The sequence below is a fragment of the Mustela nigripes genome, chromosome 4 (genome assembly GCF_022355385.1).
Source record: "Mustela nigripes isolate SB6536 chromosome 4, MUSNIG.SB6536, whole genome shotgun sequence".
Taxonomy (NCBI): domain Eukaryota; kingdom Metazoa; phylum Chordata; class Mammalia; order Carnivora; family Mustelidae; genus Mustela; species Mustela nigripes.
In genome coordinates, this window is record NC_081560.1 from 165,631,584 (window position 1) to 165,659,046 (window position 27,463).

At 40.8% G+C, this 27,463-nt stretch overlaps 1 protein-coding gene across 2 annotated transcripts in view; it reads right to left on the bottom strand.

The window, feature by feature from the left end:
- ARMH3 (armadillo like helical domain containing 3) overlaps positions 1 to 27,463 on the bottom strand; it is a 183,819-nt gene that overhangs the window by 123,742 nt on the left and 32,614 nt on the right. For both annotated transcript variants that reach the window (XM_059398411.1, XM_059398412.1), the window contains exons 12-20: positions 26,181 to 26,227; positions 25,560 to 25,635; positions 23,653 to 23,746; positions 20,230 to 20,331; positions 17,029 to 17,087; positions 14,981 to 15,046; positions 13,858 to 13,927; positions 12,523 to 12,583; positions 1,500 to 1,588 (exon numbers count right to left, since the gene is read on the bottom strand). In XM_059398411.1, the coding sequence (XP_059254394.1) occupies positions 1,500 to 1,588; positions 12,523 to 12,583; positions 13,858 to 13,927; positions 14,981 to 15,046; positions 17,029 to 17,087; positions 20,230 to 20,331; positions 23,653 to 23,746; positions 25,560 to 25,635; positions 26,181 to 26,227 (664 nt within the window). The remainder of the gene's footprint in view (positions 1 to 1,499; positions 1,589 to 12,522; positions 12,584 to 13,857; positions 13,928 to 14,980; positions 15,047 to 17,028; positions 17,088 to 20,229; positions 20,332 to 23,652; positions 23,747 to 25,559; positions 25,636 to 26,180; positions 26,228 to 27,463) is intronic.

Below are 27,463 nucleotides of genomic sequence, written 5' to 3' on the forward strand. Positions count from 1 at the left end.
AAAAAAAAAAAAAAAAAAAAAAAAAAACCAAAAACAGAATACAAGAGAAAAATAAAACCCAAAGAGAATCAAAAGCAGGCAGAAAGAACTATTAGCACCAACTCGTTAGTACTACAATGGGTAACTTCATCCCAGTATAGACATAAACCATTTGTCCTTGTTTTAAGTCCTACAACTATACCAACATCCACAGATTTGTATTATTTTTGTATTTTCTCTTTAATCCTAAAGTTTTAGATCCTAGCCATCATATAACTATTCATAGACAACCACAATAGTCCTATATATTAATAAGAATTGTTCCTACCTAGGAAACTCTAACTTTAGTCATTTCAAGCTCTTCTGATCTCTTTAGATCTTTAGATCTGATCATCTCAATCTCAAACTCTCACACAAACCCACTCTTTTCTCCTAAAATACCAAAATGCGACTATTGTCACTTAGTGTTATTCTCCTGTTCACTCTTCGCCACCATAGGCAGTAACTGCAAAGAACTTGCTAATCCATTAATTAAAGATCTCTATTTCCCATTATAGAGGACTAAATTTAGAAAGCCAAATTGGGTTGGGAGGAAACCATGTGTCACAACAAGTGAGATGAATTCCATGGAAGGGGGTGGGGTTACTGGCCTGTTTCTTACAAAGCCTCTGACACTAACACACCCTCCTCTACTGAGAATACACACAAGCTCTTCCATGGGTGGAGCAACCATTCATCACTGTAATCATCTGAAGAAGACTTGATTGTACCATCAGGTCACAAAAGCCACAGGACCTATCAGCAAGCAAAGGCCTCAGGGAGCATGTCTCCTCGGCTTTCCTGAAACCTCCAATTTAGTTACACAAAAGAAAGGGGTGGCAAGCCAGCATTAATTGTACCCTTAGAGAAGAGCCACTTCCCGCCCGCAGGGGTAGCTGTGACTTTACTGGGCGACCAAATGGATACAAAGACAAAAGTAAACACTGTAATTTGCTGTTTTTGTCTCTGGCACAGGGGGAGTGGTACAATTGACACTGTCTGTAAACAGTAATAATGCCAGATGTAACACAAAGAACAGGATTTCCCCCCCCATCTCTCCACCCCCTCCCCACCCCCTCTCCCTATGACATTCCTCCTGAGATTACTCATCTTGAGGAAACACACAGAAGCCTCCCTATAGTCCATATGCTGCTACCACATGGAACTGAGGGAGAATCCAAGTTTGTACTGACTCCTCCTACCTCTTATTCAAAGCAAGAATCATTAGAGCTCAGGATATATTCAATTGTTTCTACCAGCTGACAAAAAAATACAGGGAGTAGAAATTTAGGAGGAAGTATGGACTACGATACTCGACATGCTTACATCTGGATAAGAACAAGGCTGAAATGACAAAAAGTATAAAGGAAAATAGAAGCATCCAAACAAACTAAAAAGTTTTTAAAAATTTCATCTGTGCCTAGGCCTAGGGGCTCATAAGAAATATAGGAAAAGAAAATTAATTCAAAAGAGAAAGTTACCTGACCATAGCTCCCGCCAGGTATAATGCAGGCGTACTCTACACTTCTTCTGGTAGCAAAGCAGTTTATGCACTACCTGAATGCAGCGTCTGTAACAGAGAAAAACCGGGATAAGCCTAAAAATATGCTGAAACTCACCACAGATACCCTTTTCTTTACGAAGGCAGCTTTGCTAAGGCCACTAAAGATGCTGGAGATGAATTTGTACACAAGTAAAAGAAAGAAACTCCACCTTGCTGTGCATAAACTGTCCCCCCCCAACACACACACACACACACAGACAATGCTTGTGCTCATTTCCTTTATCACTAGGAAAAGGGGGCTATAATTGCATATAGGTCAGCAGCCGATCAGGTATTACAGATACCATTTCCTTGAGTATCTTTCCTTTGAGAAAAGCATACATTAGTGGACCTGAGTTAAGACTACTCCATTCAATGTTGCGCACATAGGCTATAAAAATATAAAATTAAAGACCATGACCTGAGTTAAAATCAAGATTCATACGCTTAGCCTACTGAACCACACAGGTACTCTTCTTCAGAGCTACTGAAATTTATTTTTAATTTAAATTAATTTTTAAATTAAATTTTGGTTTAGGGGCGCCTGAGTGGCTCGGTCAGTTAAGCATCTGCCTTCGGCTCAGGTCATGATCCCAGAGTCCTGGGATCAAGCCCTGCAGCGGGCTCCCTGCTCAGTGGGGAGCCTGCTTCTCCCCTGCCTACCATTCCCCTGCCTGTGCTTGTTCTCTGTCTCTCTGTCTCTCTCTCTCCCCCTCAATCTCTCTGTGTCAAATAAATAAATGAAATCTTTTAAAAAATTCTTTATTTAATTCATAATTAACTTAAATTTTATTTACATTAAAGTTAAATTAGGATGCTTGGGTGGCTCAGCCAGTTTAGCGTTAAGCCTTTTGGCTCTGGTCATGATCCCAGGGTACTGGGATCAAATTCCACATCAGGCTCCCTGCTCAGTGGGGAGGCTGCCTCTCCCTCTTTTCCTCCCCCTGGCCTCTGTGTGTTTCTCTTATGCTCTCTTTCTCTCAAATAAATAAGTAAAATCTTTGAAAAAAAGGAATTAAATTAAAAATTCACTTTTCAGCACTCTTCAGTTGCACTAGCCATATATCAAATGCTCAACAACCACATGTGGTTAGTGGCTACCATATCAGACAGCACAACACAGAACTTTTCTATCATCACAAAAACTTCTACTAAGTGGTACAATTCTAGATCACTGGAATATTCAACATTACTCACATCACATTAACATATTTGTTTGGGAGAGTATTTCTAAATCAGCATTTAATAGGCTGAGATGAAAGACTTTTCAAACATTATAAACCTAACAAAAAATATTTTTTCATCTATGATTGGGAGAGGGTTTTGAAAGCGTAAAAAGCCATGGAGGATAGTACAAAGTAGAATACAGCTGAAATTTACTTCCTAAAAATGAGTATCTTGTGTGTTTTTTTAAGAATGATTACACTAAAACCAAATCATATGGGAAATTACATTTGTAGGAAAGAACACAAAAGCATTACTATGCTTAACGTATATGTTTATACAAATCGATAAGAAAAAATAACATCTCTAATAAGGAAGATGAGCAAAAGAAATAGCCAACAAATCCCCCACCCCACCAAAGGGAGTAAATATGGGAAGTTAACACCTTTCTACAGTATTCAACTTCACTTTAAGTAGGCATATTAAAAGACTGTTTTTATGTATCAAATTAATACAGATATTAATGTTGACAAAGGTACAATGAAACAGCCACTTATACCTTGTCAAGGAAAGTATAATTGGTACATGGCCCCTTTAGGAGGCAATCTGGCAATCTCTATCAATAGCCTTAATAACGTTTATACCCTTTGACTCACAAAAACCACTCCGGAGAATTCAGCTTTACCCAGAATACAAAAACTAAATGCTTTAAGCAAAAAGATGTTCATCATAACGTCATTTGTAATAAAAGACAACTGAAAACAACTGTGGAAATAACATCCAATGCTGAGAGAACAGTAAGTAAATCATCACACATACAGCTGTTCTCCCTTATCTGTGGGGGATACATTCCAGTACACCCAGTGGATGCCTCAAACTGTCAACAGTATCAAACCCTCTATGTTCTGTTTTTCTCCTATACATACATACCCATGATAAAGTTTAATTTATAAATTAGACACAGTAAGAGATTAACAATAACCAATAATACAATAGAGAAATTATAACAATATACTATAGTAAAAGGTACATGAATGTGGTTTCTCTCTCAAAGCATCTTATTGTACTGTACTCACCCTTCTTATGATAATATGAGATGATAAAATGTCTATGTGGTGAGATGAAGTAAGCTGAATGATGTAGGCATTGTGATCTAGCGTTAGGCTACTACTGACCCATGGTATACAGGAGGAGGATCATCTGCTTCCAAACCACAGAAAATGAAACGACTGAGAAGGGGAGACTACTGTATGTTATGTACTAAATTATGTCCCTTCAAAATTCATATGTTGAAACCCTAACCCTAATGTAACTAATGTGACTGTATTTAGCTATAAGGCCTTTAAGAAAGTCCTTAAAGGGGCGCCTGGCTGGCATAGTCAGAGGAGTGTGCAACTCTTGATCTTGGGGTCGTGAGTTCAAGTCCCAAATGGGGTGCAGAGATTAAATAAAAAAATTTTTTTAAAAAAGTCATTAAAGTTAAATAAGGTCAAAAGGGCAGAGCCCGAATCTCATAGGGCTGGCTTCTTCTTAAGAAAAGGAAGAGATCCCAAGAGTGCTTGCTCCCACACAGAGACAAAAGGCCATACATATGAGGATACCTCGAAAAGGTGGTCATCTGTATACCCTGGAGAGGCCTCTGGGGAAACCAAAGGTGCTGGCACCTTGATTTTGGACTTCTAGCCTCTAGAACTATGAGAAGATAAATTTCCATTGTCAAGCCACCCAATCTGTGGTTGTTATCACAGTCCAAGCAGACTAAAACATGGATATATAATGTAAAACCCCATTAAGCTCTTTTTATTTTTTAAGGCTTATTTATTTTAGAGTGAGAGAAGCAGGGAGTGCACTGTAGGGGTGAGCCGGGGGGGGGGGGCAGTGCGGAGAAGGAGAGAGAGGGAAGCACACTCCATGCTGAGCAGGGAGCCTAACAGGATGCTGAGCCATGTCCTGAGCCAAAACAAAAGCTGGATGCATGACTAAATGAGCCACCTAGGCAGGGCCCCATGGAGCATTTAAAAAGAATATCCATTAAGAATTTTTCATAATACAGGGCGCCAGGGTGGCTCAGTTGGTTAGACAATTGCCTTCGGCTCAGGTCATGATCCCAGGGTCCTGGAATCGAGCCCCGCATCGGGGGTCCTGGGATCGAGCCCCCACATCAGGCTCCCTGCTCAGTGTGGAGCCTGCTTCTCCCTCTCCCTCTGCTGCTCTGCCTGCTTGTGCTCTCACTTTCTCTGTCAAATAAATAAATAAAATCTTTTTTTTTAAAAGGAATTTTTCACAACAGAAGATATTTATGTTACAATGGAAATTGAAAAAACAGCATGCAAATTGTATGATAATGGTCTCAACCATATTCAAGCACCAAAAAAAGATTTAATTTTGACATTCATTTGGACGGTAGGATTATAGGTAAATTCTATTCTTTCTCTTTTTCTGTTTTCGCCAAATCTTCTACAACTCAATTTTAATAGCTAAGAAATCCACCATTTAAAACAAATTCATCTTTAAATTTTAACATTGGGGGCGCCTGGGTGGCTCAGTGGGTTAAAGCCTCTGCCTTCAGCTCCGGTCATGGTTTCAGGGTCCTGGGATCGAGCCCTGCATTGGGCTCTCTGCTCAGCAGGGAGCCTGCTTCCTCCTCTCTTTCTGCCTGTGTCTCTGTCTACTTGTGATCTCTGTCAAATAAATAAATAAAATCTTTATAAAAAATAAAAATAAAAAAATAAAAATTTTAACATCCTCAGGGCATCAGGGTGGCACAGTCGTTTGAGTCTCTGACTCTTGGTTTCAGCTTGGGTCATGATCTTGGGGTGGTGAGATCAGACCCTATGTCAGCCCTGGGACTCAACGTGGAGTCTGTTTGAGATTCTTTCTCCCTTTCCCTGCACCTCCCCCTTGTACATACACTCTCTCTCCCTGAAATAAATCTTTAAAAAAAACTTTTTTAACATCCTCTAAAAAGGGGACAAAGGGACTTTTTAGAGAAGAGAAATGTTCTATACCTTGACTGGGATAGTTGTTACAAGGATGTATACATTTATCAGAACTCATTAAACTGCTCATCCCATTGCAATACTGTTTATAAATCCCTGGCAAAGAGAGTGCAGAAACACAATGGGCAGATCATGAAAGAATAATATGGAGAAAACTTGGATATCTGTAAACCAAGAATCTAAGTACTCAACAACATCATTTCTCAAATCAAGTTAATGCCCGCCCCTTCTACTTTTGCCAAAGTCGGGGGAAAGTCCAGGTAGACATAAAATCCTTGGCTGTGATGAGTACATAGAAAAACTGGAGCCTGTGTACACCGCTGGTGGAAATGTAAAATGGAAAAAGAAGTGTAGCAGTTCCTCAAAATGTTAGACACAGAGTTACCACATAACCACCCCCAATTCCATATATACACAAAAACCATATATCCATACAAAGACTTGTACATGAATGTTGATAACAGCATTATTCATAATAGCCAAAGATAAAAACAACCCAAATGTCTATCAACTGATGAATGGGTAAATAAAATGACATCACCCATCCACACAACGGAATAGTAATCAGCCACAGAAAGGAATGAAGTACTAATACATGCCACAACACAGATGAAACTTGAAAACATTGTCACAAAAAGTCACATGGCATATGATCTCCCTTACACAAAATGTCAAGAATAGACAAATATATAGAGACAGAAAGTAGGCTGGGGAGTAGGAAAGAAGAAAAAGAAGCCCAAGGCTTAGACTCTATCCCTCTGAAAATCCAGACTCATCACACAAACCAAGATTCGGAAGAAATTGTCAGACTTCTGTTTTCATTCATTCATTCAACAAATATTGGCTGTTTACCAACTAAATGTCTAACACTTAGGGTGCGTGGCTGGCTCAGCTGGAAAACCATGTATTTCGTGATCCAGGGTTATAAGTTCAAGCCCCATGTTGTGTGTGGAAATTGCTTAAATAAATAACTTTTAAAATTTTTCCAAAAAAATTAAGTAAAATAAACATCTGGCCCTTAAGTCTTTTAGAACTAAGTTGTCAAACTCCTAGAAAGTAGACCCAGATAACCTGCCAGTTTTAGGCAAATGAAAGAGGCTTTTCCTCTTGAAACTGGTTTGTTGTTGTTATTGTTATTGTTGTTTAAGATTTTGTTTATTTATTTGACAGAGAAACAAACAGTGAGAGAGGGAATACAAGTAGGAGTGGGAGAGAGAGAAGCAGGCTTCCCACTAAGCCAGAGCCCAACACCGAGCTCAATCCCAGGACCCCATGATCACAACCCAAGCCAAAGGCAGAGGCCCAATGACTGAGCTACCCAAGCACTCTTGAAACTATTTTGATATGAAAGAATGAGGCTGAGAAAACAGAAGAGACAAAAGAAGTAAGGCAAAAGAGCATAGCACAAAGTGGCTCGTCTACCTATTAGCCCAAATGTAATTCAGCTAAAGGGCAACTTCAAATAAAGAATACTTCTGGAGCTGGGATTCTATGCTCAGGTTCTACGGTTTTATTCTGGGACAAAGAGTAACCTAAGATCCTACTAACTTCAGCAGATAACGTAGGTAGCAACTTATAGAGAATCAATCTGACAGCTCAGGAATCAAGTGAAAGTAGAGGCAGCTAATTTCTTCTTAGGCTTCCTAGAAAAGAGGGAAAGAGGAGGGCAAAAAAAAGAAGCCCAAACAAAATAACACCACCACAAGGGTGCTTGGGTGGCTCAGAGGGAAACCTCTGTCTTCAGCTCGGGTCATGATTTCAGGGTCCTGGGCTCAATCCCTGAGTTAGGCTCTCTGCTCAGCAGGGAGCATGCTTCCACCTCTCTCTCTCTGCCTACTTGTGATCTCTCTCTGTCAAATAAATAAATAAAATCCTTTAGAAGGTTTAAAAATATTTTTAAATAATTCTCTTTTACTCTCTTAATGAACTAAGTTATATCAAAACTGCTTATCAAGTGACATAAAATATAGTATAAATCACCCCAATAGTTTCCAAATCTATTGCTGATTTTTAGACATTATGGTGTGATCTCCTGTTTGATTCAACTGTCACTAGCTACAAGATGCCCTGGTTCAAGCCATGATTTAATTTAGGAATATACAAACTCTTCTATCAATTTCCCCATTAAACTGGTAGTCATTAGGTACCTGGTGCTGACAGGCTTGCTGTAGCCAGCAAAGATGGCGGGATGCTGCCCAAACATGACCACCCATGCACAATACATTCCACATACCTGCATTTCTCACACAGCCTGGGTCTGGACCGCCTGCACCCTGCCTCTACTGATGATACCATCCCAACACTGAGCCCCTGTGGAGCAGCAAGGAGACACTACCTTCGCTCCCACCCCTGCTGCTACGAATCTCTGGTTCAAAGACCACCCATATTCACTCTGACACTGTTCCTAAGCTCTGTTCCCACCCCTGCAGTCACCCAACTGGTGACATAACCGGCCTGGTAGTCTCAATAACTTACACTATTTACCAAGCAAAATGAAAATTTTAACAACTGCTACAACGTTAAAATATAGACCGGCTGAATTACTCCAAATTTATTGCTTCTTTGGGGTGTTTTTTATGCACGTAGTGGTTTCCTGAGAGTTTCAACATGAGACAGTTCTGCTTTAACCCGAAGTCTTCTTTGAAGATTTTTATTTTTATTTGAGAGAGAACACAAGTCAGGGGCAGTGGGAAGAGGCAGAGGCAGACTTCCTGCAGGGGCCCAATGTGGGGCTCGATCCCAGGACCCTGGGATCATGACCTGAGCCAAAGGCAGACACTTACCTGAGCCACCCAGGCGCCCCTAACCCGAAGTCTTCTTGTGTGGACCACTAAAGTTTCTACTTTCTTCCAGTGCCTACTCCCAGGTGAGAGAATCTCTTACTGAGGAAGAGTCCAAGTTTTTTGTGTTAAGAGTAACTTAAAGGAAAGTTTACTCTCCCTGAGACAATTTCTCCTCACTCCTAAATCCTGTGGCAGCAATGGGGGTGGCAGCAAGAACCAAGGAATACAGTGAAGAATGAAATTAATTGGTTAAAGTTTCCCCACCTCTTACTGCTCCTAGCAAGACTTTTCTTTTTTTTCTCTCTCTCTCTTTTTGGTATACGCATCTTTTCCCATTCTTACTTTACCTACAGCATTCATACACAGATGTGACATTTTTCATTTCTGACCCAGATTCTGGTTTTGAATATTAAGTCTTTCCGCACTCCTTATTTCTTCATATTTCAGCAGGAGGATTATGAACTTATCTGAAATGGTAGAAATTCATTTTGCTTTCACTTTCTCATTCTGTGGTATGCTGCTGAAAAGCAGTACATAATGAGAAGTGAGAGTAGCAACCTGGCCTGATGCCCAGCTGGGAGCAGAGAAGTTCACCTAAAAAGGACTTGATGTCCAAATGCCAAAAACTGGGAAGAGGGTTGGAGGAGGTGGTGGGGAGATCTGAATATATGCCCATGGGTAGTAATGAAGAAAGTGTATTCAGCCTGACAGTTGAGTCTTCCGCCCAGCCTCTGTCAGTTTGATGCCTCATTATCTTCTCCATCTTCCCTAACCTCAGGACATTCAATTAGGGAGCAGGTGGAAAAAGCAACTGAGAAAGCAACATAATACCAAAAGAGGTAGAAACTGGGGGGAGGAGGGAGTTAAAATATTTATGTAGACCAGGTTCACTGGCTGTGATGTGAGGGTCTGGGTAGACAGGCACATACCTGTAACTCTATGTGCTGAACACACAATCTTATCATGTCATCCCACCTTCAACTGTCCCCATCAGCCACTTAATCTCAGGCAACCATTTTTCTACTCACCTATGCTTCCTCCATGCACCCTCCACTCTAATCATCCTGAATTCCTTTCTACCTTCCAAACATGCCACACTTGCAAACCTCCAAGCTTTTGAACATGCCAGTCCCCTGCTTGTGTGTCCCTCCCCCTCTCTTCCACATAGAAAACTCCCACTGTTTCTTCATGACTCAGGTCAAATGCAACCTTCTCTGTTATCTTCTCTGATGCCCCACTTAGCATTAGTCACCCTGTGCAAATCTTTTTGTCACTTATCACAGCAACAGTTAAGGGTACAGCCTCTGGGGTGAGAGAAACCCGAGTCTCTCCGATCTAGGGAGTCTGAATCGTGGTAATGCAACTTAACTTGGTGTGCCACTGTGGTAGCTACCCTGCAAGATGGCCCCCAGTGGTCCCCACCTTCTGGCATTTACATCCTTACATAAGGATAGACCAACATAGACCAACAACTGTATCAGAGTTGGCCTACATGACCAGCAGAAATGATATGTCATTTGAGATTAGGTTATAAAAGACCCTACAGCTTCCATCCTGGACTCTCACTCTCTTCTTTCTCTCTTGGATTACTTGCGTTGGAGGAGGCCAGCTGTGGTGAGCAGCCCTCTGAAAAGGTCCACATGGCAAGGAACTGAGGTTTGCCAACAACTATATAAGTAAGCTTGGAAGCAAATTCTCCAGCCCAGTAGAGCCTCAGATGCCCACAGGCCCAGCTAACACTTTTTTTTTTAAAGATTTATTTATGTATTTGAGAGAGAAAGAGAGAGAGAGCACATACACAAGGAGGAGGGAAAGGGAGAGGAAGAGGGAAAAAGTCCCAAACAGACTCTGAAGTAAGCACAGAGCCCAACATGGGGCTTGATCTCACAACCCATGAGATCATTACCTGAGCAGAAAACAAGAGTTAGACACTCAACCGAGCCCCCAGCCCCTTACCACCCACCCCCCACACCCCCGCCAGCTAACACTGACTGCAGCCTTGTAAAAAACCCTATGCCAAAACTACCCAGCTATGCTGCTTCTGGATTCCTCAACCACAGATATTGTGAGATAATAAATACCTGTTTTACAACCACTCAGTCTGAGGTCATTTGTACACAGCAATACATAATCAATACACTGAAGATGGGATGCCAACCACTTAGGATTTATAGTAAGAAAAGCTGAGTTCAAGTCTAGGCAATGGTGCTTACTAACGGAATAAACCTGGGCCAAGCACTCAGCCAACAGAGTCTAAGTTTCCTTACTCAGAAAATGAGAAAACCAAGACTGTAATACTACACTAAAGGTAAACAGCATATTCTAAAACAAGAACATAAGATAACCAAGCTACAGGGCGCGTGGGTGGCTCAGTGGGTTAAGCTGCTGCCTTCGGCTCAGGTCATGATCTCAGGGTCCTGGGATCGAGTCCCGCATCAGGCTCTCTGCTCGGCAGGGAGCCTGCTTCCTCCTCTCTCTCTCTCTCTGCCTGTCTCTCTGCCTACTTGTGATCTCTCTCTGTCAAATAAATAAATAAAATCTTAAAAAAAAAAAAAGATAACCAAGCTACAAATAAAGTCTGTAGTAAAACAAATCTGATCCCTAAGTGCTGAGGTTCAGAGACACATTAAACAAACTGAAAACTTATCTAATTAGTTTCATTTAAAAAAAAAAAAAAAAAAGCAGCTTTCATGGTGTTTGAATTAAAATAAAGAATCAGGCTTACTTCTAAACACCAAAAGAAAATACAAACAGAAAAATGAAAACTGTGGAGCACGTGGGTGGCTCAGTCTGTTAAGTGTCTGCCTTTAGCTTAGGTCATGATCTTGCGGTCCTGGGATCAAGCCTCACATCAGACTCCCTGCTCAGAGGGGAGCCGCCTTCTCCCTCTCCCTCTGCTCTGCCCCACCACTCATGCTTGTTCTCCCTCTAATAAAATCTCAAAAAAAGAAAAAGATAAGAAAAAAATCCAAACTGCAACCTACTTACCTAAAAGTAAAATTTGTATCATTATTTATACCTAGGAAACCAAGATCAAAGTTGGAAGGCTACTCTATTCAGAGTAAAAGTTGTTTATACCTCTCTAGATCCCAGGTCTGTCTCTAGAATGAGGCACAGACACTGCTATTCACCAAACTGCTCTCTTGGTAAAAAAAAAAATGGAGGTTGCAATTCTGTTGTCAGACTCAATTCAAATGTTTTTTAAGGAAAAAAAAAATATATATTTGGGATCACACCATTGTGGCACAGCTGTTCTTGGGCATTAGATGTAAGACGAATGCAGAAACAGTAAAGGAGAGAGAAAGCCTGAGGACTTAGACTTTATTAAAATATGATGATTTTCGGGGCACCTGGGTGGTTCAGTGGGTTAAAGCTTCTGCCTTCAGCTTGGGTCATGATCCCAGGGTCTTGGGATCGAGTCCCGCATCAGGCTCTCTGCTCAGCAGTGGTGGGGGGGAGCCTGCTTCCTCCTCTCTCTCTGCCTACTTATGATCTCTGTCTGTCGATAAACAATCTGATCTCCTCAGGAGGCAGGAATCTCCCAGCCAGGTCACTATACATATAATTTGCCAAGCTAAAATAGTTCTGACTAGGCTGCTGGACTATGTAGGATAACAAGAGACCAAAAGCTCTATTTCTCTGGTCTTTCCCTACCTTCTAACTACTGGTGACTACTTTAACGCCAAAGCCCAGGGATGACTAAGTGGTTTGCTGGTATTCCATACCTTTGGATTACAATAGCCACCCACGATCACTGCTTCAGTGCATCAGCCATGTTCCTCATGTAGTGTGCCTAAAGTGATAATGAAGATGCGTGCAGAATCCAAACTGTGGTTTGTACATTCTCATCCCTTCTGTAAAGATGTATAAATCTGGGCCATAAAATACTGCCTGACACTTCTCCATACACAAATGAGTTTTTCCTGAAGTGTACACAGAATTTTGTGACTATAAATTCCTATCACTCAATTCTGTAAAATAGATTTGCACACATTAAGTGAACCATGGTACTTACACATACAGATCCATAGGAAACTCCTTCATCATGTGTGTTACAATAAACTCTACCATCAGGTCTGAGGGGGAAAGGAGAACAATTAATCAATCAGAATGAAATGCATTTCATGCCTTTCAGTTGGAAAAAACCTCAGTATACCTTGCATTCATGCTGAATGACAACCACTAACCACATCTTTATTCACGTGCACTGTATCTAAGGTACTTGTTGCAACACTTTTCACCACCTGCCTCTTGAAAGTAACAAGAAAATTAGCTCACTCTCCTACTTCCAGAAGGATACCTTGACCTACCAATAAATGCAGGTGCACAAGAGATTTCATTGCACAGATAATTTATACCATGGCACTAATGCAAAATTCCAAAGGGAAATCATATTCTGAGAACCGAGTGATGAGGCAAATGGAAAAGAAATTATGGATCACATCCATGTAACACTCCGTGTTAAGCTCTGAAGTTACGTCAGCCTATCTCATCTCACAATCACGCTCAGCCTGACAGATATTGATTGAATGGTCTGTGGGGCTTTGGGTCAATAGAGGCTTATTATATAGTCTTAATTACTGTTTCTAAAATCAAGTAGCTCTAGGAACCAGGGCTGAGTATCCAAGTGAAATGGGAGTAAGAGTTCAGATCATTCCCCTAAGGAAAACGCAAAACTGTGGGCAGACAAAATCACATAAGATAGAATCCCCTACTGTCAGCTCTGTCAGGCTCATCTCAGCTTAATTTACTCAAGAAGAAGTTTTGTATGTCTGATCTGTGAGCTTCAAGCCTCCTGGCCAGCTGACACATCAATCTGGACCAAGAAGGGAAGCGAAGAATTTAAAATTTTGATCAGGAATAAGATATTTTACAAATTTAAATCATGTATCAGGCTTAGACTGAGCCATTTGTCTCCCCGTGGAAAGATCTTTTTTTTTTTTTTTTTTAAAGATTTTATTTATTTATTTGACAGAGAGAAATCACAAGTAGGCAGAGAGGCAGGCAGAGAGAGAGAGAGAGGAGGAAGCAGGCTCCCTGCTGAGCAGAGAGCCCGATGCGGGACTCGATCCCAGGACCCTGAGATCATGACCTGAGCCGAAGGCAGCGGCTTAACCACTGAGCCACCCAGGCGCCCCTGAAAGATCTTTTTCTTTAAACAACAGAACCCTTTAACTGAGCATTTTATTTGTTGGAGTTGGTAACAATAAACATGGTTTCTTAGACCAGAGAAGAGAATTTACTTTACTCCCTCTCTGAGGGAGAAGCACAGCAACCAGGACCTACCCCTCCTCTTAATCATGAAAATCCGTCACTGGCTCAGAAAAGTGCCAATTCGGACGAGACTCACCCAGTACTGCACATACTAAGGGACGGCAGGGAAGGTTCTTGTCCGCTGCCTTCTTCCTGTGTCTCATAGGCTTCACACAAAAAAGAAATGAAATTAGTAGACACCTGAACTGACATCCAATGGCTCATCATCATGTTTTTCATGCAAATAAAATCACTACTACAGAGATGCTACCTTTTCTTTCTTTTTCTAGTCATGGGGGTGGGGTGGGGCAGGGAGGACTTGTAAATGCTTCTCAGTTATCAATGCAGGCCTGTGACAAAAACACAATTCACAACAGCCCCAAAGGGCACTGGAGCATACTACAATGGGAAAGCTGTTGTTTTTATTTTGATTTTATCTGTACAAGTGACATTACTAACAACAAAAGAGGTATACTGGCATTTTTCTTTGATAAAATAATAAAAAGAGCAGAAGGTAACTGTGTAGAGGAAGCAACAGTAGCCCATTGCAAAAAACAAAAGTAAGTTTCAATATAAACCTCCAAGTGTATTTCTTTTTTTTTTTTTTTTAAGATTTTATTTATTTATTCGACAGAGAGAGATCACAAGTAGGCAGAGAGGCAGGCAGAGAGAGGAGGAAGCAGGCTCCCTGCTGAGCAGAGAGCCCGATGCGGGACTCAATCCCAGGACCCTGAGATCATGACCTGAGCCGAAGGCAGCGGCCTAACCCACTGAGCCACCCAGGCGCCCCAAGTGTATTTCTGAACATACCTCCAAGTTTGAAGTAATTCCCTGATACCTGCATATTCTATTTCCCCCACTTCTCAAATGAAACAGCATCTGGTCTTAACTAATCAAAGATTGTACTACATTTTGAAATCAAAAGTCTTAGGCCCATCTCCTTGTTGAAATCTACATTACTGATACATTCTAATATTATTGCCATGGGGACATGGTTGTGGATCTTTCCATCCTCCCTTGAGTAAGAAAGAGCTCCATGACACGAAAAAAAAAATCCCAACAACAGGCTTGGGCCTGCTGAACAGCAGTTAAGCAAAAGCCCTTTAGTACAACATTCCACCCACATTTGTTCTAAGTAGGATCAATCTCATCCTCCCCAATCCTGCCAACATACCAAAAATTTCCTCTAAGAAAAAACAAGAAACAAAAGTCACACCTACCATTCTGTGTAAGTTTACTCGAAAATTCATATTGTCGTCATGCAAAAACGCATTTGCATACTGATCCTAAAAAAACAGAAATATGGAGAAAAAGTAAGGAATGAGAGCTATACTTGGGAAACTCAGTTTATCATCTATCATACTTGCTACAAATCCTTGGATTTCAAGAACTACTTTCAGGGGCGCCTGGGTGGCTCAGTTGGTTAGGCATCTGCCCTCCGCTCAGGTCATGATCCGTAAGTCCCAGGATGGAGTCCTGCATCAGGCTCCTACTCAGTCGTGCTTGCTCTCTCACTCTCTCTCTCATGTAAATAAGTAAAATCTTTAAAAAGGAAAGAAAAGAAAAAGAACTACTTTCAAGGACCTGTTAAGAGAGCTAATGGGCTAAGCCAAGAGTCTTAATGTCAAACCCTACTTAAACCATGAGCTTTTAATTGGGCGTAATTTCCCAGTGTGTCTCTAACTGGTCAAAAATCTCTCGGCAAATTACAAACAATAAAAAATTAAGGCACAGGACTCGAGGCAAATGCTGAGAGGAATCTGTTTTCCTATTCTCTCTTCCTTGCCATCTGCCCAAGGAGCCTGTTCTGTTTGTGACAGCTTGAAGGTTTTCATCGGGGCTGCAGGATACATGTGCAGACTCCACATGAGGATCCACGATTAAGAAGAAAGGTCTGCACTCTGCCGGGAATGGGCTTGGCACAGCAGGAGAAAACTGCTACACATGCAGCATGGCAGTACGCAAGACCCCGTCTATCTCTGGCTTTGCTGAAGACTGATGGGAAATCAAAAACCTCTCACCCACCAATTGGTAATGAGCATCCCTTGGCCCTTTCCCAACACCTTTTCTGAAGATCTGACATGCCTACAGACTCCAATTACTAGAACTGTTACAATTTGTGGAAAACAACTCCTTTAAAGATTTTCTTAGAAAGATTTTTGAAAAGCAATTACACCAGGTCCACTGCTAATAAGCAGCTCTTCTGTAACCATCTACCCATAACCTGTGAAAAGTAGGTCATCTTTTCACAGAGAACACAAAAAGGGAAAGAATAAACAAGATATTTACTCCATGTGGACCACCTTTACTATTTTTCTTGAGAGAGAAAAGATCAAAATAAGGGATAATAAAGGGGGTAGCTAAAGCAAAAATTTAGCTCTAAATTGACTCAAGTTCTGCCCATAACCAGGGATCTGCCTAAGTGATGCCATTTGGTCCTTGAGGTTTTCTTTTTACACTTGTGCTGCCACCAAGACTCAGGGTGAGTTTAGGCCTAATGAATCCAACCAAAAGAGCCTCCTTATAAAGCAACTTTTATGTTTACTGTCGGGCTCTTCTTCTTCACCAAACTGCAATCAGCCCAACTTTACTCAGTTTCCAATCTCCCTCTTTCATTTTTCTGTCTACCACCCCCCACAGGAAACTTGAGCTCCTTTTTTCATTTTGCTAAATGCAAAACACCCAACATGAGCAGCTTCAAAGGGGCAGGGTTATTTCTTCTACAGAGGCTTAAATCTCATATTTATCTATCTTTTTTTAAAGATTTTATTTATTTATTTGACAGACAGAGATCAAAAGTAGGCAGAGTGGCAGGCAGAGAGAGAGGAGGAAGCGGGCTCACTGCCGAGCAGAGAGCCCGATGCAGGGCTCGATCCCAGGACCCTGAGATCATGACCTGAGCTGAAAGCAGAGGCCTTAACCCACTGAGCCACCCAGATGCCCCTAAATCTCATATTTAAAACCCTTAAGACCTCATGTCTTCCAGTTCAAAATTATAGCAATTATCATAACACAGTTCATTACTAATTCAACCCAAAATACTAACTGAGGCTCTACTATGTGCTAGACACTAAGAATACACTGGTGAAGGACCTTGCTATCAGAGCTTACATTCTAGTGGGAGGAGACAGATGATACAAAGAGGAAAGATTTTCTCTCCTGACCTTTAGGATCCTTAAGATCAGCAACAGGAGATGGGAAGAAAAAAGATAGCACTTTGTAAGAGATTAGCTAATATCAGAGGACGAGAGTGACACCTGACACCTACCTCTGCAATACACGTAAGTATAATCAGACAGAGTTTGCCACTGTGAAGCCGGTGCTCATCTGTAAAGAAAAAATAAACAAACCCTTCTCTCCATATCATCCAAACCAAGTTTCTATGGAGAATAAAGATGTGTGTCACCACAAAGATCATTTCTACTTTCCCCCTCCACACAAAATTCCTGAATGAAAAATCAAGAGGAATTCTTGCTATTCTACTAGGCAAAAGAATCCCCCAGAAGATTTTTTTAGAAAAATGGATAGCTAATCACCTTCCTGAGAATCTAATTATTATGGTTCCTACTGTCATGGCCCAAATCAGGGCCATGCCTTTTGCTTCCGTATCAATCCTTTGCTTCTGAATAGTCAGGTCTCTTCCCTTCCCCGCACCTTCTCATCTACCAACTTCAAGCACCACCATCTATAGCCACATCCCACAAAACCTAGAAAGGTTTTCTAACTGTTCTTAGCAAACTGGCAGTGGAATCAGAAACAAACTAACTGAAAACCAGGGTCCAGCCCCTGCATTTTACGTGTGCTGTGCACACTACGTATGACTGGGAAAGCTGTAAACGTTTCATCATATTTCTTTCCTTCTTGGCAAAGTTATTCACTCTACAAATATTTACTTAATACCTACTATGTGGCAGGCACTATGCTAGGCAATTCAGATAGAGCACTGAACTGAAGAAAGGTCCCTGGTCTCCCAGAACTCACATTCTAGTTAATAAAAAAGAAGGCAACCTCAGTGGCAGGGCTTTAAGCCCACACAAATGACCAAGAAAGAGCTACTCCATCACTGCCAATTACCACATCAAAGCTTATTTACTTTCCAGGATCTTTGTGGGTAAGGGGTGAAATGGAGGCGAGAAGAGGTTCATACCAGCATATCTAAAATGGACAAATGGTTATGATGCTTCAATTAGCTTTGACAGGACCTGGCTTGAAGTCCATTCTGAGAGAAGATCTATTAACAGATTACAGTGCTACAGAAAGGAGCTAATAGAACTCACCCTGACATTAACCTGCTACTTCCTCAAAGATAAAATCAACTAAAACCTGACAATTAGAAGGCATAATGGGGGGTTGTAGGCCAGAAATACATTCACCTCCCCTCACAGACACACAGTGTACACACAGTAATGATGGTAATACTTCCTTGACATTCCCTAGAGTTTATATCAGCACTCTAGGCACCCAGCAAAGAAATGCCCCTGCCTGTGCAAAACTAGATTCATGAGACTCTTCTACCTACCTCTAGCCAAAGAGTTTCTCTGGCACTATTCTCCCCTTCCCCAAAAGCTGATAAGCAACTCCTGTAAAAAAAAAAAAAAAAGCCCGCAGCTATCTCTCCACTTAAAAAAAAAAAAAAAGTGTTTCTGAATACAAAAATAAGGCATATTTCATTACAAACTTTTTTATATTCAAAGAAGCACCAAAAAAGGACGATAAAAACTAAGTTTAATCATCCCATCCATGCGTTCTGTTAAGATTTTGGTAAATCAACTTTAAAATTTATATATATAGGTATACATATATTTTTTAATATTTTTGCCTGTTTTAAAGGTTGAGCAGATACTCCTCCAAGGTGACAACACCCAAGTCAGAAGAACCTCAGGAAAAAAAAGGCTTTGAGGGCAGAGCTGAATCAAGGGAATGATAAAATTCTGCAGACTAGAGAAGACAAGAACTACTGGGAAGGAACACACAGGTAGCTTCAACATCATTAATATTTGTTCAGTTGAGTCTACCACTCACATGTTCATTTTATTATTATACTTTATAACTTGTGCTATTTATTATACTTACTAAAAACTTTATAATTTAATATTCCTATATATTAGAAGTATCTTTTCATAGGTATCAAACAATAAATATATAATTAAAAAGAAAGAGCTAAAATCTAGGGTGTGGGGACAGAGCAGAGCCAAGAAAAAGTTGCTTCTATTGCTCCTAAAATCATAATGAAATCCTGTTAGGGCATACAGAAGGTCAGGGGCTTAACAGCAAGATAGCTGAGCCAACGTAGCCACCCAGGAGACATTCCCCCCCTCCTCTCTCCCTCAATCTCACAGGAGCCATTTTTGAAATTAATTCTTCATAGTACCTTGCCCGTTGCCATATTTAGGCTGCCTGCTGGCAAAGACCTGACTGAGCCTGAGTTTAGAAAGACAGGCTGAGACCACTCATACTATAATTAATCTGCCCTCAATTTTGCCTTCCACTTTACATATGACAAAGTGACCAGGACAAACAGCTTTATATGATCATTAAAGCTAAAAGTAAGTTCTAAGGGCCTCAATTCACTGTGTTATATCAAGCAAAGCTACAAATTCATTTGTAGGGTCACATCTACGCAGTCGCTCTCTTCTGTGGTTGCTGTGACATTTCTAGAGAAAGAAAGGCAATAAAGGAGAAGCAATGGCCTCAAGAAACAGAGATACACAAAAGTCTTGCCATTCTCATCTGTCAGATCTCACTTGCCAAGTCTCAGACGTGCACCATCTCTATAGCTCCCAATGGACTGAATTATATGCTGGATAGAATCTGCTGGGCTTCCTCCCATTCCCTTCTCACACCTAGCCCAAATATTCCCCTTCCCTACCATCAATTAAAAAATCACAGAAAGATCATAAACAGATGAACAGCAGGAAACTAGAGACAATAAACTCAAACTTTTCCAACAGCCAGTCCTCTTCTGCTTCCACTCTGCATCTCTGGATGGGTACTGACACTTCTATTTTAAGTGTTAAAGAACACTGTCCCTCTTAATCTCACCTCTTCCTACTGTACTTGATACAACAGTCCATGAATTCTCACCACAAGCTGATGCTTCCAGTGCTTGTCCTCAAAAGGGAATTCCCTGAAGTGTGCTAATCCCCCCACTTCCCACACAAAAGAGTTTGCATCTACTTACCAAAATCTGCTAAAATGACTTGCTAGTTTTTGTAGAGACCATTTTTTTTTTCCTGTTCTATTTTTGAAGTACTCCCCCTCTAGCTCCAGGTTTTCCCAACACCACCTAATTGCCATCTGGCAGTGAGAAATTACTGTTTTCCAGTAATCAGGACCATCACCCTATACAGGAGGCCCCAGTGCTTTATTCTGTCAAAGCTTCAAAGTATTCATGCTGCTCCTTAATTCTAGCTAAATCACTGCCGGCCACACCCCCTGCTTCCTGAGCCCCCAAAATAGCATGCCTTACCTTTGGTGTCCTGCATGACAATCGAGCTATACTTCAAGAATGTTATCAGTAGATTACTGGTCTGTACATCTGCATCCAGTGGGAGTTCCACAGAACTTATAACTGGAATAGAACAGATGAAATGCACTTAGCCTACAACATATTGCATCTAACACTTCTACCTACATAGCCAATTTGCAAGCAGGCAAGGGAATCACTAAATAAACTTTTTCCACAAAAGAGAGAGGACTAAGTGCTTATAATAAAACCCTTAGCTACTGTTCCTAGACCTCTAGAGCCCTTCCTACTCCCAAGAGTAAGGCCAGTACCCTTTTCATAATCTAAAAGGGCCAGTCTCCAGGAACAGTGCTTTTCTCCCCACATCCTAAGAAGGGTCTTTTGATTCCACTTCTAGTCTCAAATAACCCAAAAGTGTTCAGGGCCCTTCTGAAGGCACTCTGACTTGTACCTAAGGGAAAGATCTGTATTGAATATAAATGAGCCTTGCTTTGATGAGTCTCCTGCTTAAAATAAATGACAATTCATTCCTAATAAGGAGAAATCTTGCTCAGTTCTGACAAAAAGCCTTTAGGCTAGAAATACCCAAGATGGAATGGAAAAAAGTTACAGCAGAACTATATTCAAATTCTACTCCTTAATCCCTTTCCCCCTAAAAAGGAACCTGAAAAAGAATACCAAGCTGAAAACAGGTGGGCATTACTGACTGAGACAACCTAGAAACTGAGTTGTATTTACCCAGCTGCTTGCTATTTCCAAAAGAAACTATCCCTTGTCCCCACTCTCTGAGCCACAGTCTTAATGAACAATGAGGGACCAAACCAGGGCTGGGACCCACACAGAACAGGCTTTTTTTTTTCCTTTTTCTTTTTTTCTCTACACCCAACAAGGGGCTTGAACTCACGACCCTGATATCATGAATGCCATGCCCTACGAACAGCCAGCCAGGAGTCCCCAGAATAGTCTTAACGTAGATTTTTCAAGTTTCTAAGACTTTAAATTAGACTTACACATATTGTTAACTGTTTTTACACTAAGACATAATATAGAAGCAAAAGGAGACTCATGCTGGCTCAGACAGGCTAGAGAATCTATAGCTTTCTACTATATTTTTACCCACAGAAGACTCAGTTGAGTTTGGGATATTATTCATAATATATATTCATAATCACAATGGATCCCTCTGGAGTTATTACGATGTATGCTGAGAACATTTATTAACAATGGGAAACATTTGTATATAATGGTTCCATAACACACAACAAGCACAACAAAAGCCTTGTAAGAAGAAATTAGCATGCCCAATCCTTGGCTCTTTTCCCACAGTTCAGCCCCCCAAAACTAATAAAAGACAAATATATTTTTATGTTGAAATACTAAAAAGTCTTAACTCATACTATGGGTTAATGAACTGAAACTTTCCACTCAAAACTCCAGCCTATTTTGAACCTCAGGGCCCATAATCCTTCCTTTGTCCCATACAAAGAGGCATCTAACTGGTGAGTGGAACTTTTTTCCCACTCACACACAGCAGCAACTGGAAAAATGTCTTATGTAATATGTAGAAATATAGAAGTATATGTATTTTTAGTTTACCAGAAAGTCCTCTCATGCCAAGGCTGAGTTGTCAAATGTCAAGTCTGAGCTGAGAACAAATGTTACATCTAAACTGCTGGCTTTTAAAAATAATGGCTCCAGTGACATACCTTTAAATATAACTGGGCCACTGAGCACCACTATACATAATTGAAAACAAAACCTGAAACAAGGTTATCATGCTTAGCATCCCTGTAGAACGGAAATGAATCAGGAGAGAGGAAAAAGAACAAAACAGAAGAAATAGAATAAAATCCCTCACAAATTAAAATCTCGTTCCTAAAGAAGAGTTATTCCTTGATCTTTGGCTTCATAATTCTTCCCAGCAGCCTCTGTCAAGGGAGACAGTCATTTGAAAGTGGGCTGACTCCATCTTCCCACTAGAAAAAATAAAAGCTCACTGGTTGTAGGTAAGTAAGCACAAATCCTGCCATTGCATAATCAAGCGTGTGGGTGAAAGTGTTCACAATGAACAGTTTGAAAGGCTCTGAAGCATCCAAACCCCAATATCGCATGGGACTCAGATAGATAGATAGATAGATAGGTAGATATTTTTATATATATACGGCTTTTGATATCCATGGTAACTAGGCAGGCTTCATCCTTAAAGAGAAACACCAGTATTTCTATTGGATTTTTCAGTGACCTGAAAAAGCAGAGACAAGTAGGCAGTCCTTACTACTTGCTCCTTCTCATTAAGATATTTTGGAATTTGGCTTTCAGTTCTAAACAGATCCAATTTGCTACCGTAGACTTGAATATCAATGGCACCTCCCTGACACATTTCTGTACCAACACCACTTTCACCACTTTCAACTGCCACTGCCGCATGTGCTAGACGAAAATTTGAAGAAGAAAAAGCAGATCAAACAAGGTCATTTCACAGACCACAGAGAGGCACAGAGAAAGGACTGAAGTTAAATTTCCTGTTTCTCTACCCAAAATACAGTAAATATTTTAGGCAAAACACTGAGTATTAACAAAGATTATTTTTAGGTTAATATACTCTATCAAACACACTTAGATGACAAACTTCATTGGGGAAAATTCATAATTTATTTCCTGTTACCTTGTTCTTAAGTTCCAGCCATAAAATTTATAAAGCAGAAATTCTGTGTGGGTGGGTGGGTGTATTTTAGGGTGAGAAGTCTTAAATACCCACCAAATTCTCAATTATAATACACTCAAAGCTTATTGTTTTCCCACTGGAAGGGCTAGCAGATACACACCAGTGAGTAAAATCCTGAGTTCACTTTCTCATCCATGTACTCAACAAGTCTTTATTAAGCAGTGACTACACCAGGAACTACATCAGACAGACAGCAGTGAACAAAACAGACATGGTCCTTGTCCTAACCCATGTCCCAGTTCTTAGTCTCAATTCTCACTATCATGAGGGGATCCACTTATTTTTCTGGTCTCAATTCCCTCACTTGGCCAATGGTAACATAAGATAATATTACTATCTTATATTCATGTCAGAGAGATAGTCATAAAATACCTCATTGGAGCCTCACAAGTACCCTAAGAGTTGCAGGATGCAGATAGGCATTACTGACCTCAGAGGTCCCTTTCAGATCTAGCACCACATGATTCTACAACCATTCCCTGAGGACAAGTTAGAGTTATGTAGCTTCTTACACAAAGAAAAACACATGACTTTCTTTTCCAAAGCTTCCTTTAGAGTTTTAGAAGTCCTAAAAGACAGCACCTCGGAACAATTTCTTAGCTGGAAGAATTAACAACTGTGTTCTTTGTTCAACACAGCTATGCTTACCCTGAAAGATTCGAGATCATATTAGTCAAGAAAACAAGAGGTGGTGGGCTTACCATCAGAGGAGGGCGGCGTGGTCCCAAGTGGTGTGGCTGGGGTTGTAGGAGCAGGACTGACAGGGGTTGTCACCAAGCCCATTTCTGGATGACTCTGAAAGAGAACAGAAGCAAGAAAGAAAAGACATAACCCAGTTCTGAGTATCCTCTCCATAATATCCTTTCGTATTCCTGGCCTCATAATTAGACGGAATGCTCACTTAGGAGGGACTGCTTTTACACTGAGTTCCCCTGAGAACCTGATTCCTGTTGATGCTTACTGAACTCTAATAAGAAGCTCTGTGAGCTAGTTTTCTTTAAGCAAGTAAGTTTCCATTACATAAATTTTTCTGCAGAACCCTGCAAAAAAACTGAGGTAAACAAATACATGAGATTATTCCAGCAAAAAAAAAAGGGTATCTGAGTCCTATCTGAACCTGGGCAAGGACTGCTCTCATCAGACTCTCATCAACCTAAAACATATCTATAGACTGTTCTGATGACCACAGAGTTGACTAGTAAGTACAGACAAGGCAAGTAGATAAAGTACTATAAAAAAGAGGTATGCAGACAGCACCCTCCCTTTTCCACAACTAACAAGAGTATGCAGGGTGGAAGCAGACACACCGGGGAGACATCCACTGGGACCAAAACAGACAACTCCTCTGTTCCTGACCTTCCTTAGCCATCTCTGTCACATGAGCTCTTAGAATTAAGCTGGGTGGGGCGTCTGAGTGGCTCAGTGGGTTAAGCCACTGCCTTCAGCTCAGATCTTGATCCTAGGGTCCTAAGATCGAGTCCCAAATCCTGCTCCTTGCTCAGCGGGGAGCCTGCTTCTCTCTCTCCCTCTCCCTGCCATTCTGACTGCTTGTGTACCTGCTCTCTCTTCTCTGACAAATAAATAAATGAAATCTTAAAAAAAAAAAAAAAAGAATTAAGCTGGGTGATGGCTACTCCCTTCTCTTCCTCAACAGCTTTTTGCAGTGTTCCACCTCCCTCATCCTCCTTTAAAATCAGCTACAGAATTCAGGGAGCAGACAAACATAATGGGAATAGTGGATAAAATCTCTTATGTTCTCTGGATAAATAATAAGTGTCTTTCTAGGCAGACCCCAAGCCAGAACACTACTTTTTAAGCATGACCTCATTTTTTTTTTTTGTTAAAACTCAGTGATTCCATATACATCTGCCCTTTGAGAAAAAGGCAAAAGCAAATGTTCTTTTTAAAGAAACCTACATACATATTTTAAACACTCTGACTTTAGGATAAAAACATTTTATCAATTTTTAAAGACATCCTTCATGGACAGCACTTGAGTTATCAGCCCGTTTTAGTCCTCTTCTCTACCAGCTACTGAGGATATCCTAAGCTGCGTTAAGTGACCCAAGACTCAGTATTCTAGGACATCCAGCTTTCAACATTTGTAGACCATTTTGTTGTTGTTAACAGCTAACCTTATGGTAGACCAGATATTTTTTTACTTTTCTTCTCTGGAAATTAGTGAAATAATAAGACAAGTGATTTGGCCTATTTTATCTCTAGTTTTAATTCCACAGTGGTTTAGAAAGCAGAAAGCCTGACATATGGGCAGATAATACCAAGGGATTGCCAGTGAACAAAAAGAAGTAATCTCCACTCAAAATGAAGTAATCTCCACTCATCTCGGTTAACAAAATCAGGAAACTGGTCAAAAGAATTAGAAGACTGGTCAAACCCAATACTTTGCATTTTATCAGACCCACTTCAGCACCAGATGGAAACATACATATTTCAAGACAGCCTGAAGCAAAGACAATTGATGAACCTCTGTTACTATCGCCTACCAATACAAAGCAAAGTTTAAATAGGCACAGCCAGATAGGCTTTTCAGTGAAGTGAATCTGTATGAAATTCAGGGAGAAGCACTGGAGTTTTTAATATAACCAACCTGAGCTAACACTGTGATGAAGTTACGATTTAAATGAACAGCTTCATAAAGTGCCAGAAGGATGGCCTCATTGGTTCTAAAGAAAAAAAAAAGAGAGAGAGAGAGAACAAATTAGAGAGGCTCTTACAATAGAAGAGTTCAAACAGTATGATCAGCAAGATACAATTTCACCCCAGATTCTCATTACCAATCCCTTTGCATTTCTAATGTTCCCTTTATTTCGTCTTAGGGTTTATATAAAGGGTATACAGGCAAGGAGTCAGGGCCTTAACTTTATTTAATTCCTTAGGACTATTTCTTATCTACTTCATTCCCTATTTTCCCTCTCACTTTTCCACCCCAATCCAGTTAAGTCCTTCACTGGCTCAGACACCCGGCCTCTTTCATTTCATTCCAGAGACAGCTGGGAACCATTTATCAGCTTCTTAGGTCTCCACAGACATGACCAAAGTAGTGGTTTCTAAGGGTCCATTCTTGTTTAAAACCCAAGAAACACTGGATAAATCACCATGAAAGTTTGAATCTGTAAAAGATTAGCAAGAGGTAACGTTTCAGATTCACATCCAGCCAGAGAGCCCACACTGAAGTTCAAGTCACTGCACAAGAATGTGAGGCACTTACTGTACTGAGATCTTCTCATGGGCATCTGCTATGAACATGCTGCCCACCTGTGGAAGAAAAGAGGAATTGCATGCTTATAGCACAGAAATGGGAGAAGAGATCTGTGCTTACGAAGCCTTTGATCAGTGAAAAAATAAGTGGCTTGCAGACTGAGGGAACATGGAACTCTGGCCCACCAGGCATACAGACCAAAACCAGCCCTATTTCAAGATCTTCAAAGATTCACAAGTAATAAAATGAAATAATGAGAACGCCACTAAACTATCTTTCCTTAAAGGGCCTTAAAAAAGAATAATCAGGGGACCCCTGGGTGGCTTAAGTGTCTGCCTTGGGCTCAAGTCATGATCCCAGGGTCCTGGGATCAAGTCTCACATCGGGCTCCTTGCTCAGCAGAGAGCCTGATTCTCCCTCTGCCTGCCATTCCCCTTGCTTGTGAACTCATGCGCTCTCTCTCTCTCCCTGACAAAGAAATAAATAAAATCTTCTACAAAAAGAACAATCAAGACCTTTATCCAGCTCTCCTTTTCAATGTGTAAATTTAGTTAACTACTGACATCAAGTAAGTGTTAACATAGACCTCCTCATCACTTGGCATCTTTCCTGAAAGCTGCTTACTTGAAGTCAGAAACTCATGCAGATTACCACAGAAAGCACACTGATTTCATACCCAATATAGTGCCGTCTTCAGTTTGAGTTTCAGAACAGACATGTCTATGTGAGACCCACTGTCCAGCTTTCAGATCACAAAATCTTTGTGTCACATGCAGGGGAGCCAAATAAGTAAACAGAGTAGGTTGCCTTCAACATGTGTAACATCAGAGGCACTGAGAAAGATGGCTATCCCTCTGAACATACCTTTCCATCTGCCTACTGATGTTCCCAAACTATGCAGCTGGAACTTCCTTTGTTCCGTACAAAACTTTTTCTTCCTGGCTAAAAGTCAACAATCCCTGGAGCAGTTGTATCTAATTCATTTAACCAAATACCAACATAGCACTCACTCATACTGCTCTGACCTCTGACAGACTTTACTCATTTATGCTTCAAAGTTAAAGAGCTTAGCAGAGGGACGCCTGGGTGGCTCAGTTGGTTAAGCAGCTGCCTTCGGCTCAGGTCATGATCCCAGCGTCCTGGGATCGAGTACCACATCGGGTTCCTTGCTCTGCAGGGAGCCTGCTCTCCCTCTGACTCTGCCTTCCACTCTGTCTGCCTGTGCTTGCTCTCACTCACTCTCTCTCTTACAAATAAATAAATAAAATCTTTAAAAAAAAAAAAAAAAAGAG